At 31.8% G+C, this 20988-nt stretch overlaps 2 protein-coding genes across 4 annotated transcripts; one reads left to right on the top strand and one right to left on the bottom strand.

The window, feature by feature from the left end:
• Positions 1 to 15: 15 nt before the first annotated feature.
• BPM3 (BTB/POZ/MATH-domains containing protein) lies at positions 16 to 7587 on the bottom strand. Of its 2 annotated transcripts, XM_020346628.3 has the most exons (5): positions 6920 to 7587; positions 5519 to 5864; positions 4679 to 4955; positions 1126 to 1143; positions 16 to 758 (listed from the first exon to the last, which is right to left on the bottom strand). In XM_020346628.3, the coding sequence occupies exons 1-5, from the start codon at positions 7324 to 7326 to the stop codon at positions 544 to 546; spliced, it is 1263 nt and encodes a 420-aa protein (XP_020202217.1). In that variant the 5' UTR covers positions 7327 to 7587; the 3' UTR covers positions 16 to 543. The 2 variants fall into 2 exon arrangements, with proteins under 2 accessions (XP_020202217.1, XP_020202219.1); XM_020346630.3 differs by lacking the exon at positions 1126 to 1143 and having other exon boundaries at positions 6920 to 7583.
• A 7840-nt stretch (positions 7588 to 15427) lies between these two features.
• Positions 15428 to 20685, top strand: LOC109788019 (S-adenosyl-L-methionine-dependent methyltransferases superfamily protein). 2 transcript variants are annotated; one of them, XM_020346641.3, is made up of 9 exons: positions 15429 to 16228; positions 16605 to 16754; positions 16855 to 17125; positions 17329 to 17439; positions 17927 to 18086; positions 18995 to 19252; positions 19341 to 19463; positions 19626 to 19703; positions 20103 to 20685. In XM_020346641.3, exons 1-9 carry the CDS (start codon positions 15581 to 15583, stop codon positions 20308 to 20310), a joined length of 2007 nt encoding a protein of 668 aa, XP_020202230.1. In that variant the 5' UTR covers positions 15429 to 15580; the 3' UTR covers positions 20311 to 20685. The 2 variants fall into 2 exon arrangements, with proteins under 2 accessions (XP_082927495.1, XP_020202230.1); XM_083071369.1 differs by lacking the exon at positions 16855 to 17125 and having other exon boundaries at positions 15428 to 16228; positions 16605 to 16704.
• The last annotated feature ends 303 nt before the right edge of the window (positions 20686 to 20988 follow it).

Below are 20988 nucleotides of genomic sequence, written 5' to 3'. Positions count from 1 at the left end.
CCTTATCCGCAATCATTCAAGGAAAAGAAAAAATCTCTCTTAAATTATACTGTTCAGCTACTTTGTATCAGAATACTGCACATATACACAAACGGCGAGATAGGTCTAAAAAATTTAGATATGCCGGGAACGACCAACAGATTGAATCATACACATAAACCCAGTGGTTCAAGTTTGGAACCTTCACTCCAAATCCAGGCATTTGGGGAGAAACAAGTTCTATCATCCATCTATTTTCCCCATAAAAAGGAAGAGTGTTTTCTTCTAAGGCATGATTATAAAAAAACAAATATATCAGCTATTTACTTTTTATTACTGCCATCAAACATGATATACCCTACATTAGAACTGCTCTAATGTCAAACTACCATTGAAAATGCTGTCCAAAGTAGCCCATTGAGACAAGGTGGGAAGGCCAGAAACTTCACATATAGAATCTGAGGGATCAGGTGAAATGAAAATTGTGAATCACTTATATTGACAGGGAACTTCATGGCTAGGGGGTTATCTATATCACACTTCAACGGTTGCAGACTCAGATGCTTATGTCCGCCTCCTTACTCGCCTGCCAATTGGATTGACTGATTCAGCAGCTGCCCCATCTGCTAAATCTTGACCATATATGCTACTGCCACTTCTCTTTCTGCTCAATGTTTGGCCTGAATTATCATCCACTGATGCAAATGTCTCCAGCAATTCCAACAACATTGAGGGGCAGCTCTCTTTCAAATGCACAAAAGCTTCGGACTGCATAACAGCTGCACAGGGTGTAATAATATATCACTGAGTCTTCAAAGGTTGAGAGTTCAAGGGCTCCAAAAGTAACTAACAGTTGAGAAATAAACTCCCGAAGAGTATAAAGTGAGCTAAATTTAAGCGACAAGTCAAAAAAACCAGAAAAGTATTAAGTTTCTGAAAATTACACTGAGAAAACAAAGTCCAAGTAGAAACCCACAGACATCAATTTAGTGAGCATTGTAAGTAGAAACAAGGAGGCGGAAACCTTAAATTACCCCCATAATTTCAAGTAATGGAGATTAAAAGATTGAATTTCAAACAGATTTTCAAAATCAACCAACTATGTACATGAAGCTTGATATTTCATGCATTCGAAATTGGAATTACCTTCTGAAAATGCTCCATCTGGAAACGAAAAATGAAAAGCTTAGGAGTGGCGGATAATTTTCATAAATACAGCAAATTGAATCACTATGTCAATTCACTTAACAAACCAATTGTTAAAAGTAAAGTCAATACACAAATTATAAATATGGATAATTGACACACCACCATTTCCTTTTATCCTAACATTGATTAACTATAACAAGGGAAATGAATTGAAATTATAAAAGAAAAGTACATCAATTGAAAAAGTGACACGGAACAAAATTAAATTATCCCTGTGTGTGTAGAGAGAGAGAGAGATACAAGTTTAAATTAAGTGTAAAATGAAAATCGACAGAAGCTGCAAAAATAACAAGGTAACACAACAAATAAACAAAATTACTTTCTCAAACTACAAAGTACAAGGAGCACCAAAAGGTAAGAAAATATCTATGAAGCCTGGATACTTAGTATGACACGGGTACGATACGACATGGATACGGAGATGCAACAACTTTTTGAAATTTAGGATACGACATGTTTTGGATATGTTACTAAAAAACTATAGGAAAATTTGTGTAGATGTATAATATTGGTAAAGAAATACACATTATCATTTCACATTAATTCATAATTATGATGATCAAAATTCACAAAAAAGATATTTGTGATCATAACAAAAGAACATATAGAACACAGTTTCTGCTCATACCATAACCAATTTTAGTTCACTATATCGATAACAGCATCTTTGGTAGCACTTAAAACAAATATGAGCTCTATACAATAGCCTAAGACTCAAGCATCATTACTAATGCTATTTGTATCTTCTAAGTCTGGTTTTTCCAGAGACAATTGTGTCAATTCAAAAAGCCTAGCACCATTAGCAAGTGGATGATGTATATCTCTACTAACGTACCACAACCTTGCCTTTCCTTTTTATACCCTTCATCATAGACAAAAGTTGATGGTTCAAACACCATAAATCAAATATCCTACCCATTTTGTATCAACTTTGTTTTTCTTCAAAGAATGAATAGAGGAGTGTGTACTCTAATTTCTCTCAAGCATGCGAAAGAATATGGTTGCACAAGAAGCTTAAGACAAGCTTTTTGGATACTTCTCAGATACGTATCCAAGAAGTATCCTAGAAAAAAAAAGTTAAAAGTTAAATAAAAAAAAGATTGGGTACTTTTAGGATACATATCCGGAAGTATCTGAGGAGTATCGGTATCTGACATAGGTACGACATCAATACTTTTCCATTTTTGAAGCATCTAGGCATCATAGGAAAATATTTCCTGAACTTTGAATACTAAAGTTACGTACACCCTTCTCACCAAATAAGCAACGAAGTAATTTCATTATTTGAATGAGCAATGTAGTAATCTTATTATGAGAAATACTTCCACATTTATAGTGTAAATATCACAGAACAGAAAATGCCTAACTCTGAATCCCAACTCATTATATATATATATATATGTGTGTGTGTGTGTGTATGTGTTTGAGGAAAGACTCACTCATGTTTTACATCAAATTTCAACCATCCAAACATTGAATTAAAGAAATTTAATGCATAAATTACCTATGCAAATTTTAAAAAAATTTGACAATTATTTGATACTTCAGTTCACTAATTTAAAATTGATGGGTAATTGTAAAATCATTTAATACGTTGATTTGCAAACTTGGTCCATGCATCAAAGACTTTTAATTCAATAGTTGGATCATTAAAATTTGATGTAAAATATAAGTTATTAAGTGAAATAAGTCTAAACAGACTTACTCTTGAAATAAGTGAATCCCTCTTCTCTCTCTCTCTCTCTATATATATATATATACACACACACACAAGTTGGGGTTCGTTGTCACAAGGTATAAGTCTAAAAACTTACACCAAATCTGATAACTTTAATAACTTTTTGTGTAATACAAATTTGACTGATCCAACCATTAAATTATGTAGTATTATGCTTAAGATCATGTATATCAAATTTCACATAATTTCGAAATTATTTAGTTGTTCATCACATTGCTTTATTTTAACATATAGGTATGATATTTAAAATATGTATAACTATCTATTTTTGGATAACATCCAAAAAAGTTCAAGTCATATTAAATTTGATATACATGATCTTAAGTATAATATCACATAATTCAACAGCTAGATCAGTTAAATTTGCATTATACAGAAAAGTTATTGAAGGTATAAGATTTGATAGTGAAGTTTTTAGACTTACATTTTGTATCAACGGATCTTGGCTATATATATACATAAAAGCCAAACAACACATTTAACTCAAGCAAATTCAACACATCAATAATGAGTGTGTTAGTTTATTCACAAAAACAAGGGATAAAAATATTCATGCCCAAAATTGATATAAAAGTTGTGTTTTATGTGCATAAATGCGCACAAACAGACACTTAGAGAACCACATCCTTTTCATAAATTATTTACTTATGCTTACTTCAATTGTTCCCTTGCCTCCATATCATTCCCTTTTCCCTATCTTAAACAGAGAAAACTATGGGGCAAGTGGGAAGAAATCTTTTAAAAGATGAACAGAAATAAAAATTAAATTTAAAACTTAGAATGAAGGAATCAGATTCAAAAGGATTTCAAGTTATAATTATCTTTGAAAGCCAGTGTACATATTAATGAATAATGAAAGAGAAATTTCACATTAATACTAGCAAAACAAAGTAACCAAACCCCCTTGCATTATTGTTAGAAACACAGAATAAATCATAACCCAGTTAAAAGATTGCCTCTAAAGAACACAAGCCATCCGCATCAGCGTCAATGACGTCAATGTTATTTATTTCCCAAAAAATGTAGTTTTAGCAAACAGATAAAAATCATATTAATAAATTGTAGCAAAGCTTATGTGAGAAGGGGTAAGAAGCATACCGAGATTCAGTGTGTCTGAATTATTAGTGTTTGTGCCTTTAGGTAGTTATGGATCTGAATTATTATTTGTGTTTAAGCAGTTATTGAATGGTGTGACCATTGCTGCATGATGCTTTTTATGTATGGGGCTAGGAGGTGGTTGTTCATTGAGTAGTTTCACTAATTGTTTAATGCAGAAGGAGACTCCTTGTTAGATGGAAACCCTGTGCTATGATTGTCTCCAGTAATACAGAAATATTTTGGTGCGCTTAATCTTGATATTAACATGAGCAAACCAAAAGCCCCAAAAAAGATGAAGTTGGAGTCAAGCTCTTCTCAATTCGCAACTTCCAAAAAGTTATCAAATTATGGAAATGCATCACAATAAGTAACAAGAAAAATAAACTATTGTTTCCACCGTCTAGTACCTTAAAACCAAGAATCACAAACAATATAAAAATGGCTATACCAAATGAAGTTCTAATAGCTAATCGACACTCAAAATGATATTTAACAATATAACATACCCTATCAACTTAAAGAGACTAAGAAACAAGATATATTTAATTTGGAAATGTCAGGAAGCAAGACTATATTACATATTATGCTACTTGCCAAAAGAATCTTTAGTTAAAACAACTATTCATTTTTACATTCATATTCTAAAATACGCACCTCCCAAATTTGCTGGATTTGCAATAAATTTCAAACAGACTGCCTTAAGCTGTGGACAGTGGTGTTGTTCTGCCAGGGCAAGTGTTGTGGCCACATTGTCAGTATTGATTTCATCACACAAGTTTGATTCGCATAACAGTTTTAGCCGATCAAGATTGTAGAGATCAGCAGCAGCTAAGAGATGCTGCACCATGACAGTAGTTGAGCACATGGGCATTGAGTCTGTAACGTCATAGATGTTGGGAAGTTTGTCAGAGTAAATGAAGAGAAGCATTGCCTGGAAAAAACAGATGAAAGGATTTTCACTTAATCAATCTGCTTAACAAGATAATATGAAGGAAAAAAAATACTCCAGCTAAAAATTGTAAGCAAGCATATAACATGATGGAAGACTTTGGCAGTAGGAACTATCGATATCTGAAAAATGCATCCAGAATTCTCTAAGTATCAGAATGTAATGAGATCATAATTGACATAAACAATTTTCATTAAAATACTCATGCAAACTAGCCATGTTTTTAACATGTAACATCTCCACACTAAAATAACGAAATTTGAAAGACACAAGCAAAGTTGTTAATTAAACAACTTAATTTGTTCCACCACAGAAAACTATTTTGGTAAGATACACTCAGTTCCAACTGACTACTTCACAAACAAAAGCAAACACGAATGGGTGAAAGACCCTGGAACTAATCAATTAAAAAAATTGAAATTTTGCTGTTCATATGCCACAAATGGGAGTAAGAAGGCTATTTATTATGATGTAAGAATGAACTCAATTATTTCACTGTTAAGATATTAGAAAATGAAATTGGTAGAATTGAAGTTGAAAATTACCTTGAAGATAAAGGGCTCAATATCCTCTACCACTACTTCCTCTAAGCTAGGATCCCCAACAAGTCCAAAAAATTGTGCTCTAAACACAGGAGATCGGGCAGCAAGTATCAACTTATGAGCTTTGAAGCTTTCATTTTTTACCTTGAAAACTATGTCACAACCAACCTCAGATTCCAACAAGTCCTTAAAATCTTGGCCCATATCTGACTGTGGCACAATAACACCCTGTTTAGATCCCTCAAAACGAGTTTTGACAACCCCGACAGTGCAATGCATGACAAGGCAATCATCTTTTAGATACTCCGAAGTTTCCAGTAATGTTCTCCTGAAGAAACGCTTGTAACCCCTGTAATGAGCAAAGAAATGTCAATTTGCAGAAATCACCCACGGTCACAGACAACAATATTCTGTCCACCATCCCAAACAAATTAAAATGACAAATATAGATAACTAAAATTACAATAACTGTTTTTAAATGCATCGCTCCTTGCAGAAATTATTCTCACTCAAACACCATGTTAGATAGCACATGACTCAAACCTCAAATAAGCGACTATTCCAAGTTTACTATCACATTGATAATAACGCCAAAACAAAAACCAAAGAATGATGGAAAAATTCAAGGCACCAAAAGCTACCATTGTTCTTCAACATGTAAGAACCGCTCTCAAGAGGGTGATCAAAATATTAATAGCAGGAACCACCAATACTAGAGATAACATGACAAACTTCTGCCGTCCGGCTCAAAAAACATAAAAGCCAAATACTGATAACCAAAATTATAAAAACTATATTTAAGTATAAATAAGTAACTCAGCCAATCCCATTAATTACTACTAATCACCATCAATCTAGTCATGAATTGTGTTCACGTGAAAATCAGTACCACTCTGCCTCAATTTAGTCCTTTCAAGGAATTAAAGTGAAACGCAAAAAAAGGAGACACGTGATTCAAGCTCAAAAAATCAAGAAATACACATAAGCAAATTAAGGGATTAAGTTGTTTCCTGGCAGGGATACTTTACACCATAAAGTGCAATTTTTTCGGGTCCTGCCACGAATATCCTCCGTCCATTGGGCCAAAGAATAATCCATTCGCAGTGCTCTTGACTGTCACTCGCCCAAGGAGTTTTCACACAGGGCAGGAAATTATAATTATAACCATTAATTAAAAATTCAATAGTTGAGTTTACAATTACAATTAAATATTATGCACAGATATAACAAATTACGAAGCTTTCAAAACCCCATCAATCGATTATACCATGATCACCCAATCCAAACCCTAAACCCCAAAAAAATTCTCTATAGCACCACCCTTGCCAACAGCCAACCCATCATTCCAAGTTCATAATGGGTTCAATTCCAAAAAGGAAGAGTGAAGGAATTGATGGTACCAACCACATGCTGCCTCTGTACTTCAAGGTATAAGGTCCACTCTCGAGGGGGCGATCGAAATGGCTATGAACCTTATCATTCCCCTTCTCACTCTGATCCACCAGCGTCAACTTGAAGAGAGCCCTAACATCGGTCCCGTCGCTAGCGAGCGCTATGAAGACGGAAACGTACATGGAATTGTCCTCGGGGTTCTTGCCATCAGGGTAGAAATAGATGGCCCAATCGTAGCCACCGACGCTGAAAGTGTCGCTCATGATGTACTTCCCCGCACCCATCCCTTTCGCCAGAGAATAACCCTTTATCGTGAATTGGTGAGAGCCGTTCACCGTTTCGCTGATCGAACGGGAGCACGAAGAACCCTCGGAGAAGGGCTTGAAATCCCCCACCTGCTCCTCCTCCAATTCCGCCATCGCAAACCCTAGCGACGGTGGCGGTGCAGCATCCACGGGCAAAACCCTAATTCTCCGAATTGGAGGAGAGGGGAATCGGAATTGAGGGCGGAAATAGAGAAGCGGAGGAGAAGAGACAATTTACGTTATGAAAACGGAACTTATTGTGTTGTGTTGCGTTGCGGTTTGGGGTTTTAGAAAAGGAGAAAGAGTTAATGGAGGTTAGAGAGAGGATGGTAAAGATGACAACATAACTCAACACCGAAATGTTATGAAACCCCGTTGTCGTATTTATAGGATTCTACTGCTGCCACGGGTAACACCTTGTAACACGCTACCTCACTTTCCTTTTCACCCCCACTTGGCACTTGGCTTCGCTTGGTGTTCAAAATTTAGTTTATAGTCTAAATATTTCTCCAATAACACCACTCACCAAGTTTTGGACAAAGCATCCCCCAGGTTTTAGTTTGAGCGACCTCATGTGTTTCTTTTATCTATTTTTCAATTTTTAATCTTTTATTCAACAGAATACTTACCTAACATAAGTTTTCCTCACTTCTAAATTCTAATGTCTAATGTTAATACACATCCTATCAATAACAACATTAACATTGCACTCCACCCAAAATAATAATCCACGCTTTCATGAGATCATGATAGTTATATATATTTTTTTTTTAAATTATATTTATACTATTTCTCTTCCTTAATTAATATTTATTTATCATCTAACCAATTTGGAGTATATGTCCTATGTTATTTATCTCTTCTAATTAGTACCCATAATCAGGTAGAGTGTATGTCTTATATTATTTACCTCTTTTAATTAATACATTTTTCTTGATACTACTCTTTGAATAATGTATAATTAATGCGTTTTACTAAATTGAGATAACACACATTAATTAAGGATTTTTAATCTAAAAATAATTAATATATGAGATAATATTAATCTAATCTTATATGAAAGAACAAATAATTGTTTTATATTTGGTATTATAAATAGAAATGGAGGGAGTAATAAAATAATAATACTTTAAAATATGCAAAGTATTGTGTTAGCATAAATATAATTAAATATGTATATTTTTTACTAAAATAAAATATGTATATTTGTTTATTCATGAACATGATTTATGCAGTATTTCAAAATTGATAACTAAGAATTAGTATGCACTCATGAGGCCGGACTTTCGTTGGTCAAACATAATTAAATATATGTATATAATAATAATAATAATAATAATAATAATAATAATAATAAAATGTTTTAAAAATATGCATTGTATCATGTTGGCATTAATATAACTAATTGTATAATTTTTTATGAGTAAAAACTAAAACTATTAAGTAAGGAGCCAATAACATGTTGGAGATCATAGATCAAACATCATTGTTCACTTAGTGGTTAATTGAAATTCAAAAGATCACTTTGAGTAGATATGTTCACCAAAGTAATGTTATAATGATTGCAGCAAGTGTTGAACTTGAACCTATGTCATGAGGAATGTAAGCTTGGAGTAAATCCTAACCATTTGTGTCAACCCATAATGACTTAACTATGTACATAAAATAATAAAATTAATAAATTTTATAAAAATATGCATTTTATCATAATACGAAGTAAATTAAATTTGCTTTGAAAAAGAATACTACTAGTTTCAACTTTTTATTTTCTTATCCTTAAAAAAATATAATTAAGTCTATTTAATTTAATTTTTACCTATATATAAAGGTGATTCTTTATTTTTGTATTCACCTTATTTTAGACAAATTTAACTCCTTATAAAATTATACAATAATAATTAATAAAAAAAGGTTTTTTTTATATATTAGTTTTTTTTATTTCTTAATAACTATCCACTACCTTCACTAACATGTGTATTCATAGATAAACACATAAAACATTTTACCTATTAATATTATTAATGTAAATTGCATTTTTTCTCTTATAAGATAAAAGTATTTCATTAGGTTTCCTTTACACGTTGAAATGTAAAATAAATTACAAATTTTTTTAGATGTGAGAATTGCTAAAGAATTTAAAAGAACAAAAGTATTTGAAATATTTCCAAAATGGTCCCGTCTCCTTTTAAACATTCTCTTAAACTTTTAAGGTGAAAGTAACTTTGATTATTAATGTGACTTATATTTTATATATATATATATATATATATATATATATATATATATATTATAAAAGTGTAACGACTCATCATATCTTTTATCTTTAATAGTTTAATAATTAGTAATAAAATAATCATTATTACCTAATATTTTATCATACATTAAATACTTAAAAAAATATCATGATATATACATATAATCCTCTAAAATATTTAACAATTGGGAATCATAAAAGTAGGAATATACATATATATATATATATATATATATATATATATATATATATATATATATGAGTTAATCACCTATACACTGTTAGTGTAAAGTTTTTTTACACTAACAACCAATTATATTTTTTAATTGTGTAATGTTACTGTTAAAAATAAATATGTTTACAGTGACATGACATAATTAAAAGATATAATTGGTTGTCCGTGTAAAAAAACTTTACATCGACAGTGACAGTGTATAGGTGATTAACTCTATATATATATAGTTGTCTCTTAAAAGACCTCAAAAGCGCATATCCTTAAGTCTATTCTTGCTCTGCTTTATATCGAATATGATCATCATAGTCCAATCACACAAAAATTAGATAATGGTAAGCTAAGCTAGGGTTCAAAAAATGAGCATATACAACATAGAATATGAGTGACTATCATATTAACATCATTTTATGTTCAACTTATTACTTAACTCAAATCAACGTTTTCAACATAGCATATGCAACATACAACACAACAACACAATCATCACAAGTCAACATCTCATACAAACAATACAACTCAATCAACACATCATATGCATAACTCAATAATTATATGTGTCGTCACGTATTTCAACTATAAAGATATCCTACAACATGAATAGGTTGTCTAAGTGACTTAACTCTACAAAATCAACAATCCAATTTTTCAATCTAGTTAGATCAACAACCAATTAGAATATTAATCCCTAACAACATAGTTTCTTTTAAAATAATGGATTTTAGTCTAATTCAACCCTATAAAATAGACTTGTAAGGTGAGGATTGCTCTCTATTTATATTATTTAATTGTCTTATCTTTATTCAATGTGAGACTTAGGTTTTTTTAATAGTTTCTTAGATGTTCTCACTTAAAACTAGGAGGTCTAGTATTCTTGTCAAAGTAGAACAATTCGAGTGTGAGACTACCATGATATTAACTAGCATAACCAAGCCACTTATGAGATTAACCCGTCGACTACCCTCCAAGTAATATGTTTTTCCAATACTTAGTTAGGGATTCTACTCTCTGATCTTGTACCTTACATTGATTTGGTCGCTTTATATATATGTGCCTCGACCTTGTTCACATACAAATCAACATTGGTCGCTTGTAGTCGATATGTCTTGACTTGGTCTACATACCGTATCAACCAAGGTTTTAGATGAGACACAACTATCCACTTCAAAAGTTAACTTTTCAATAAGGATTTTTCAACAAATTGGACTCACAGAGTATCACAAAACAATATCCTCATAATAGAAGGTGCAACTTTGAAAAAAAAAACGCTTATCATTTAGTCAAAGATCAATCAACACAATACAACTTTAATGTCAAAACATTATCAACACAACTACTCAACTAAACAACATGTAACTCAATTCAATTTTCAACCATTTAATCAGTTATACACTATCCTAGATCAATATATATATATATATATATATGTGTGTGTGTGTGTGTGTGTGTGTGTGTGTGTGTGTATGTGTATATATATATAGAGAGAGGAGTGATCATTTTACTCTAGGAGTAAGTCTACCTAGACTTACTCCGTTCAATAACTCATGTTCTACATCAAATTTCAATGATCCAACCGTTCAATTTAAAGTTCTTAATGCATAGATCAAATATGCAAAATTTTTAGAAAATTTGAAAATCATTTGATATTTCGTTTCATTAATTCGAATCAATGTATAAAATAATCTTATGATTATATGTCAATTTGAATTAATGAAATGAAGTATCAAATGATTTTCAAATTTTCTAAAAATTTGCAGATTTGATCTATGCATTAAGAATTTTAAATTGAACGGTTAGATCGTTGAAATTTGATGTAGAACATGAGTTATTAAACGAATTAAGTATAGGTAGACTTACTCTTGGAGTAAAAGGATCCCTCCTCGTATATATATATATATATATATATATATATATATATATATATATATATATATTCAACATCATACATCAACATACAACACACAACAAAACTTAATTATCATACAACACGTAATAGATACAACTATTCTATACATGTTCACCAATTTCACCATAAAGCAACAAGTTAAATTAAAGCAACATGCACCTAACGTCATCAAGGCAAGGAGCCCTCTACCTTACCCACGCTTAGCGTCATACAACTTGCGTCTAACATGTATATATAAAATAAAAAGGAAATGTTTAAAAACACACTATGTATCAAGTTGATACTAATATAATACCAAGATTAGGGTGCATTGCTTTCATATTTCACATTGTTCCACACTTTTTAACCATTAGATCAATTTAATATTCACGATAATATAATGGTGCTTATCCCACACTAAATCACACCTCATTCTCTTTTTCTTCAAAAGCACTAAGAAGTGGATAAGTACTCCACTTTCTCCCATCGTGCTTGTCCACAACGACACTTGTTAACCATCACAAAACTATTTATACTCCTAGTTACCATTGCAAACTCATTGTCGATGGAGAAGATCAACCCAACTTTACCACAATCACAAACAATGTTGGACTCACAATTCCGATGTGAGGAAGGACAAGAGCACTAACCCTTCACCCACAAGAAGTTAAACATAAATAGGTTTACCCGCACCCCACGCAAGCCATGTGCATTGCTTTCCTCAAAAGTGAAAACATTAAGGTTAGTCATTTTGTCATTAGCGATTTTTTCCTTGCCATGAAGATTGGGAGCCCCCCATCATACGCTTTAAACAACAGGCTCTTATGACCATTAGACATTCCTTGTTAGGGACACCATAAGTCATGTGCAGTACAAGAGATTTGGCAAATGACATGGAGTTAGGGTGGAGGGATAGTGACAAAGTTAGGGTGGAGAAAAGGGACGACAAAGTTAGGATGGAGCAAGTGAAGAGTTGTGAAAAGTTGGAGGAATGAATACTCTAGTACAACAAATGTAGCATACAATCTATAAGATAAAATTAATGGTTAAACATTATGGACCACCATAGACCAATTAGAGGTAGTCTACCCTACACTTAGTCTTAATATAATACTACATTTGTTTCTATATATAGGATCAAATTATCTAGTTTATTAAAATCAAGAAAAATAGTTAATTTAGTTGATAACAATAAATTTATCCTATTTACATTTTTTTAAACTTCTCTTGTACTACTTTTCTTTTTCTAATTAATGATTATATATTTTATAACCAATTAGAGTGCGTGTTTTATACTATTTATCTCTCTTAATTGGTACTCATATTCTTCCTAATCAATTAGAGTACTTGCTCTTTAAAAGTTTATAATAAATACATTTTATCAAATTAAGATAACACAATTTAACTAAGGATATTTTACTTTTAATTTAAAATAATCAATATATAAGACAATGTGAAGTAAATTTTATATAAATGAACAAATAATTATTTTAAGTTAGATCTTATAAATAGAAACAGAAATAATAATTATATATATTACTTATTTTTAAATAAAAATCTAACTATGCAAAATATATTTTTAAAATATAAATTTTATTTTATTTTATTTATCTAATTTCACTATATCAAACAATTATAAATTCTATTATATTACTCTCTACTTCCTTTCAAATCAATTTTCAATTTTCACCTATTCTCTTACATTCTGTTTAACTCATCTTTCTCTATAAGATAAAGCATTACAAAAATTTATGTTATTTTTACGCATACTCTTAACTTTTCTTTCATTCATTTTCTATTTTTTTACCAAATAATTAAATAATCATCTAATTTTTTTATTCATATTCTTTTCTTCTCAGTTTCTTTTCTTTATCTTTCTTTTAGAAGTCAAACAATGTGTAAATAGTTATGCTATAAAAAAGTATAAATAAATATTTCATCAACCAGTAGCATTATAAAAAAGTGTAAAATTGTGTACCGTACTAATTTGCTGCAAAAATTCACACTCATGCATAGGGGTGGGCAAAATGAATTGAACTGAACTGAACTTATAAAAACTGTACTGAACTTAAAAATAGTTCTCATAAACTGAACTAAACTAAATATTAGTTCAGACGAACTGAACTGAACTATTTTTTTGTATCATTAAACTAAACTGAACTATACTATAAAAACTTGAACTGAACTGCAATTTAAATTGCACTGAACTGTTATGATATTTTGAATTGAACAATTTTGACTCATTGATCTATCAAAATAGGACACATTTGCCAACATTACTTTATTTTCCATTTTATTTAAATTTTTCAAAGAAAAAAATATAAAATTAAGTCAAACAAACTCAGTAAATTTTAAGCCTAAAAATAAGTAGTCCAACATAGCTCAATTGATCCGTTAGATTTGACAAAATTGATAGAATTTTTTTTGGATCACTTTTTTTTTCTTCTAAAGTTTTGGTTATTAGACTATCGAGTTAATCCATTAAGACATAACATGTTAGACACATTTAATTTTTACCTTTTATAAAAATAGTTCAATTTTTATAATTCAGTTCAGTTTTATAATTCAATACAGTTAACTTTTATCATATTTCAAATAAAATATTTTTTTATACAATTTAAAAAAGAATTATCATGCAAATTAGACAAAGATTTGCAAATATATTAAAAAAATTTAATTATTAACTTATTTAAAAATTTAAATTTATTGACCTATTTAACAATTAACATTCTTAATATAAGATAGATTTTTAAATAAACTAATATTAAAATATATTTTAAATAAATTAATAAGTATTGTTAGATTTTAAAAGGTCAAGTAAAATTTATGATAAATAATAAATCAAATTTAAACTTTTATTTTATAAAACAAGCTATATATACTAAATCTAATCTAACTTATTCCCACTTTTATATACAAGTAGAAACTTATAATCATTTATTCTATAAAATAGCATAATTAATTATACTAATTAATATAATTGATTATACTACTTTGATATGTAAATATAGAAATAAGAATACAATAATAATTTTATATATTATTTATTTTAAATAAAAATTTAATTATATAAAATATAATTTTTAAAATACTATTTTTTTTTTCACTTTGTCAAATAATTATCAAATTTTATTTGTTTTCAAATCAATTTTGATTTACTCTCTCCCATTTCTTTTTATTACTCTCTCTCCTCCAATTGAACATTTATATCATACATATTTTCAAACAACTAAATAATTATTTCATTTTTATTTGTCTATACTCTTTTTCTCACATTTTTATTATTATTTTTATTAATCAAACAAATAATAATGCTATAAAAAAATAAGGTTTAAATATGTTTTTAGTTCCTTAAATTTAAGGTAAATATGTTTTTGATCTCTCAAATTTAAAATTGTTGTTTTTAGTCCCTATAATTTCAAAAAAAAATTATTTTAATCCTTATATTCAAATTTTGTTAATAAATTTATCAAATATTATTACATAAAATCTACCTATTGGTATCTCTATTAGTGAAAATATCATATTTAATCCGATTGATATTGCATAACTGTTTTAATTAGTCACTTTCAAATATATTATTGGTGATCTAAGAAACTAAAATAAAATTTTTGAAAATTACAAGAACTAAAAATAGCAATTTTAAATTTGAAGAACTAAAAATAAATTTATCTTAAATTTAAGAAACTAAAAACATATTTAAGTCAAAAAATAATTATTTTATCAACAAGTAGTGCTATTTATTTTTATTCATGTTGTCATCATCCATTACTTAAAAAAAAAAAAAAAAAAAAACTCCGTTTATACTGCCACGCTGTCCTAACAAAAATAAAACTCTGTACTAATTTCCTGCAAAATCTTACAAACGCGGTCATACTCACTGGCACTGCACACACTTTCAAGTTCCATCTTCAGATGTGAATAGCTGCTTCGAAAGGAGGCATTCTGAATCGCACCCTTCATTTGCGGATCCATGAATTGAATCGAGAAATCCCCAATGGCAGGCGATTTTCTCCGAACACCCCTCACTCTCAAGATCGCCGCTTTCTCTCTCATTGCCGTCACATTCTTCTACTTCGGCAAGCACTGGTCCGATGGCTACCAGCAGCTCGTGTTCTTCACCACCCAACGCTCCGACCCGGATCCAAGTCCCAACCCTAACCCTAATTCCGTCGTGTCCACGTCACCCAATTACGGCAAATCCTTCAACCTCTCCGCTTTGATCGATCAGAACACCACCCAGCTGGAAAATGCGCTGCCGGTGCCGGCGCCGCCAGCAGACTCGGACTTAATTGAGAAACTGGGAGTTGTGAGTGAGAATGGCACTATGTCCGATGACTTTGAGGTGGGGGCTTTGGATCCGGGCATGGTGGAGCAATGGGTGAACGAGACGCAGGTTGAGGGCGAGGGTTCTTCTTCTTCTAATTTGGGATTTGCGATTAAGAAGTTTGGGTTGTGCCCGCCCGAGATGCGCGAGTATATACCGTGTTTGGACAACGAGGACGCGATTCGGAAGCTGCAATCGACGGAGAAAGGGGAGAGGTTCGAGCGGCATTGCCCTGAGGAAGGTCAAGGGTTGAATTGCTTGGTTCCTGCACCCAGAGGGTACCGAACCCCAATTCCGTGGCCCAGAAGCCGAGATGAGGTCAAAATGTTGCCCTTTTGATTCTCTCTTCCAATTGAGACTAATGGGGGTTTGGACTATTTTGAATTACCTTGTTTTGGAAAAAAAACTTAAATGCAGTTTCATGAGAGCTTTTGGTGTTCTAAGATAAGAAATAGAGTTATACCTCGCCGATCCACTTAACAAAGGTTTCCATGAAATGTTAACTTGGATTATTGAGGTGAAACTTCAATTTTGACTAGAGAACAATAACAAAAGCACCTGTACTATTTAACTTTTCCTTTTTTTAAGGTTTTCATAAGTACAAGGTTTCTTTTTTGCTTTTGGTGTAGGTATGGTACAATAATGTTCCTTTTTAAAGATTTGCATAAGTGCAAGGTTTTTTATTTTGGTGTAGGTATGGTACAATAATGTTCCTCATACACGTCTTGTTGAAGATAAAGGTGGCCAAAACTGGATTTCCAGAGACAATGATAAGTTTAAGTTCCCGGGAGGAGGTACGCAGTTTATACACGGGGCAAATGAATACTTGGACCATATTGCTAAGGTTATTATTATATTGCTTTTGTATGCTTTGCTTTTGGTTTTATTGGGGGTAATGTAGGTGCATCTTATAGAAATCTGATCTTGGACATTTGCATTTGTAGATGATTCCTGATATTACATTTGGTAAGCATATAAGGGTTGTTCTTGATGTTGGCTGTGGAGTTGCTAGTTTTGGTGCGTACTTACTGTCACGGAATGTGGTTGCCATGTCTGTTGCTCCCAAGGATGTTCATGAGAATCAGATTCAGTTTGCTCTTGAGCGAGGTGTACCAGCAATGGCTGCAGCATTTGCGACTAGACGATTGTTATATCCAAGTCAAGCTTTTGACTTGATACATTGTTCACGCTGTAGAATTAATTGGACTCGAGATGGTGTGTGTTTTTCTCTCTTGTATGATGTGCAATAGTTATTGGTAATAATGAATAAAAAATGATATGGAGAGGTCTATAACAGTTAATTAACTAATAGAAACTAGAGAATGCATGTTGGAACTGCCACTTTTCTTGCTAGTGTGATATGTAAACATCATTATTTGTGTAATGAATTTTTATGTTTAAAACTTATTCTGATGTAGATGGGATACTGCTGCTTGAAGTCAATAGGATGCTCAGAGCAGGAGGGTACTTTGTCTGGGCTGCCCAGCCAGTTTATAAGCATGAAGAAGTTTTAGAAGAACAATGGGAAGGTATAGTTAATTTTTTTTAGCCTTTTTGCCTATGGAGTTAGTGTTTTTAAGGATAGCTCAAATTTGTACCTCTTTGTATTAATGTTAGCTTTGTATGATGTGCTGTGCACACTAAATGGTTTTCACAAGTGTCTCCAGATGATAGAGAATTAACATTCAACCTGTTAATCATCAATCTTTGACTTTGACCTTTCTCAATGATTTGTTTGTTATTCAAAGCAAAAGTTTGATCTTTTCCACATTCCCTTCTAATGTTTATAATTCATTTGTTATTTTCAGTCTTATATGCTATGACTTAAAAATATGCTCAAGAAGAAGCATCTTAAACTATTGTCAAATACATTCTTATCTACTCCTTTCAGTTTTAAGTCATTTATGCTATTTTCATTCAACAGTCAATCGATTATTAGGGTTTGTCTAACTCATTATTACTAAGAATACTGTCTGCACCTATGACAAATGTAATATTTGATTTTGTTATCTGCAGAGATGCTTAATCTCACCACTCGACTCTGCTGGAAGTTTTTGAAAAAAGATGGATACATTGCAATATGGCAAAAACCTACTGACAATATTTGCTATCTAGACCGTGAGGCAGGAACTAAACCTCCACTTTGTGACCCAAGTGATGACCCAGACAATGTTTGGTATTGTGTTCAGGCCTTCCTTATACTTTGATGATTATATACATTTTCATCAATCCAGATGATTATTGCCAAATGTGATGTGTAAAGTTATTATCAATCTTATATGTGATAGAGCTTTCCTGGAAAAAATCAGAGAGTAGGAAATAGATGCCTTTTGCCAATATGTAGGTTTAAGACTTTAAGCACCCTAAAGAAGTAGAAAGAAGCAGAATGGGATGTTCCTTCGTCAATGTTAAACTATGTTTTCCATCAAAAAGAAAGTGGAACATAATATTGTTCAGATGAATTTGATGAAGCTTTGGCTCAATTCTAAATTAGGACTATAAAAATGACTGTGGACTACCTTGCCCTGGTCAATAGTTAATAGCGGCCTTTATGTCATCAATTTCTAATTTTCAATGTGTACTTTCTTCTAATAGTTTACAAACAACTTAATCCTTCTCCACTAACCCTCCTTGGGAAAAAATAGAGAAACAAGACGAGATAAGAAGGAAAAGGGAAAGAGAATTACATGGTGGTCAACAACAACAAAAAAATGGTTATTTCACTGTAAATATGTGTTTTTATTTGTTAGATTGTATTATCTCATAATAAAATGTGGAATTCTGTGATGATGCAAAAGAGTTGGCTGTGCTGCCCCCTGGTTATATGTGTCTATTTTTTATTTCTATCTGCAAAGTTGTAGAATGCCTTTTCTGGTTCCACACTTGAAACTTATGCTTCTTATAAAAAAGAAAACTATGAGCGAGTTATACCAAAAAATTTGGGTGAAGCCTATTGATAGATTTTTTTTTTGCTGAATATTGTGGGCAAAGAAGCCTATTGATATATTTTCATACATCGTAGTGTTATTACTAAAATTTAATGGTTCATTATTGGTAATTTTGTTAATTACTTGATTAATCTAGGTATGTTGATCTAAAAGCATGCATCTCTGAATTGCCTAAAAACGGATATGGAGCAAATCTTCCTGAATGGCCTGCACGTTTGCAAGCCCCACCAGATAGGCTTCAGAGCATAAAGCTAGATGCTTTCTCATCCAGAAATGAGCTTTTTAGGGCAGAATCTAAATACTGGAATGACATAATAGCAACCTATGTTCGTGCTTTACGCTGGAAGAAAATGAGATTAAGAAATGTTATGGACATGCGAGCAGGTTTTGGAGGGTATTGTTTATGTCTTATATACTTTCTTGTATAAATTTGCATTTGGCACTTTTCGATAGACAATCTTAATTTATTCAGTGTTTTACAGATTTGCAGCAGCATTGATCGATCACAATCTTGACTGCTGGGTTATGAATGTCGTTCCTGTTAGTGGTCCAAACACCTTGCCTGTTATTTATGACCGTGGATTGATTGGAGTTATGCATGACTGGTATTTCACTAAGCTTATTTAAGATATATTAGATACAAGTGTTCTCAGTTTTGTGCTGTGGTTTCTTAATTCCACATACTGAACAATTTCCCTTTGTCCAAATCCTCTAAATTATTGTCAACTTGTCAGCACGCTGTAACATCTTCATGATTTATAATTTAGGTGTGAGGCATTTGACACCTACCCAAGAACCTATGATTTACTGCATGCAGCAAACCTACTTTCCGTTGAGAGGAAAAGGTATTTTCTCCATCTACTTACCAGCAATTTATCTGTCTTGCCAATTATTATTGTCTTTGTGCCAATAAAAAGAATAATGAGTATTTTTCTGTATTGCATTGTGGTTTGGATATTAGTCTTTCACGTCTCTCAAGTAAGTGATCTGTTTATGGATATCCGATCATCTATTATCCTTTTTAGCCTTATATACTACAAATAAGCATATATTAATGTTATTAAATTTTAAGGCTGTAATTAAACAAGCATATATACTATATCTCAAACTATTCATGCATCCTGAAACAACTCGAATTTGCAATTTCATATTTCATCGTTCATTCACAGCATGTATTGCAAATAAGAAACATGTTGTATGATGTCTATTTTTTACTTACTATCTGTTGCATTCCTCTCTATCAGATGCAATGTCTCAACCATTATGCTTGAGATGGATCGGATACTAAGACCCGGTGGACGTGTATACATCCGTGATTCTCTTGAAATCATGGATGAACTTCAAGAGGTTGCCAAGGCAATAGGCTGGCACACGATGTTGCGAGACACAGAGGAGGGGCCTCATGCAAGTTATAGGGTGTTGGTTTGTGATAAGCACTTGCTACGTTCTTGAGGCTGAATGGGCTATATCACATGAGTTTTTGTTTGACCGTGCAAGTGGAAGTCTACATAACTGTCATTTGAGAAGTGCTGGAAAAGGCAAGTGAAAGTACTAGTTTACTATACTAGGCATTTGAGAAGTGCAGGAAGATGCAAGTGCACTTCCTTACTAACGTCAAGAGGTGGTCAGCATTTATTCATTGATGCTACTATTCATGAGATCCCTATAGCTGGATAGATCACGTGCATCATCTAACTTATTTGTAAAATTCAATTTATTTGTATATTTCTAAAGCTCCACGTGGCTCGAATATTTTTCCAGTTCCCATGAATGTAAGCACATTCACTGTTGATCTTCATAAATATATTTGCCGGTTTGTATCTCTCATTTCTTACAAAGTCCCTTTTGGAAGCAAGAACCTGGGATACAGATCAACCAAAAGAGTTGAATGAAATACTCGTATTTATAAACACAAAGTATAATTAAGTTGCTCTGCGTCAAGTGTACGTTATATTATTCAATGATGCTTGTTGCTTACTCCAGATGTATGAATATCGTTGAATTTTTTAACCGAAGATATTTGTGAGATTTTGATCTTTTAATATCTAAATATGCATCCTTAATGTTAATGTAATGCCATTGATTCTGATGAGGTTTTTCATTAACTATAAGTTATGTTACTTAGTTTTA

This window comes from Cajanus cajan, chromosome 3 (genome assembly GCF_000230855.2).
Source record: "Cajanus cajan strain Asha chromosome 3, NIPB_CcT2T_4, whole genome shotgun sequence".
NCBI lineage: Eukaryota > Viridiplantae > Streptophyta > Magnoliopsida > Fabales > Fabaceae > Cajanus > Cajanus cajan.
The sequence above is the reverse complement of the archived record's forward strand: the minus strand, read 5'-3'. Positions and strand labels throughout refer to the sequence as shown.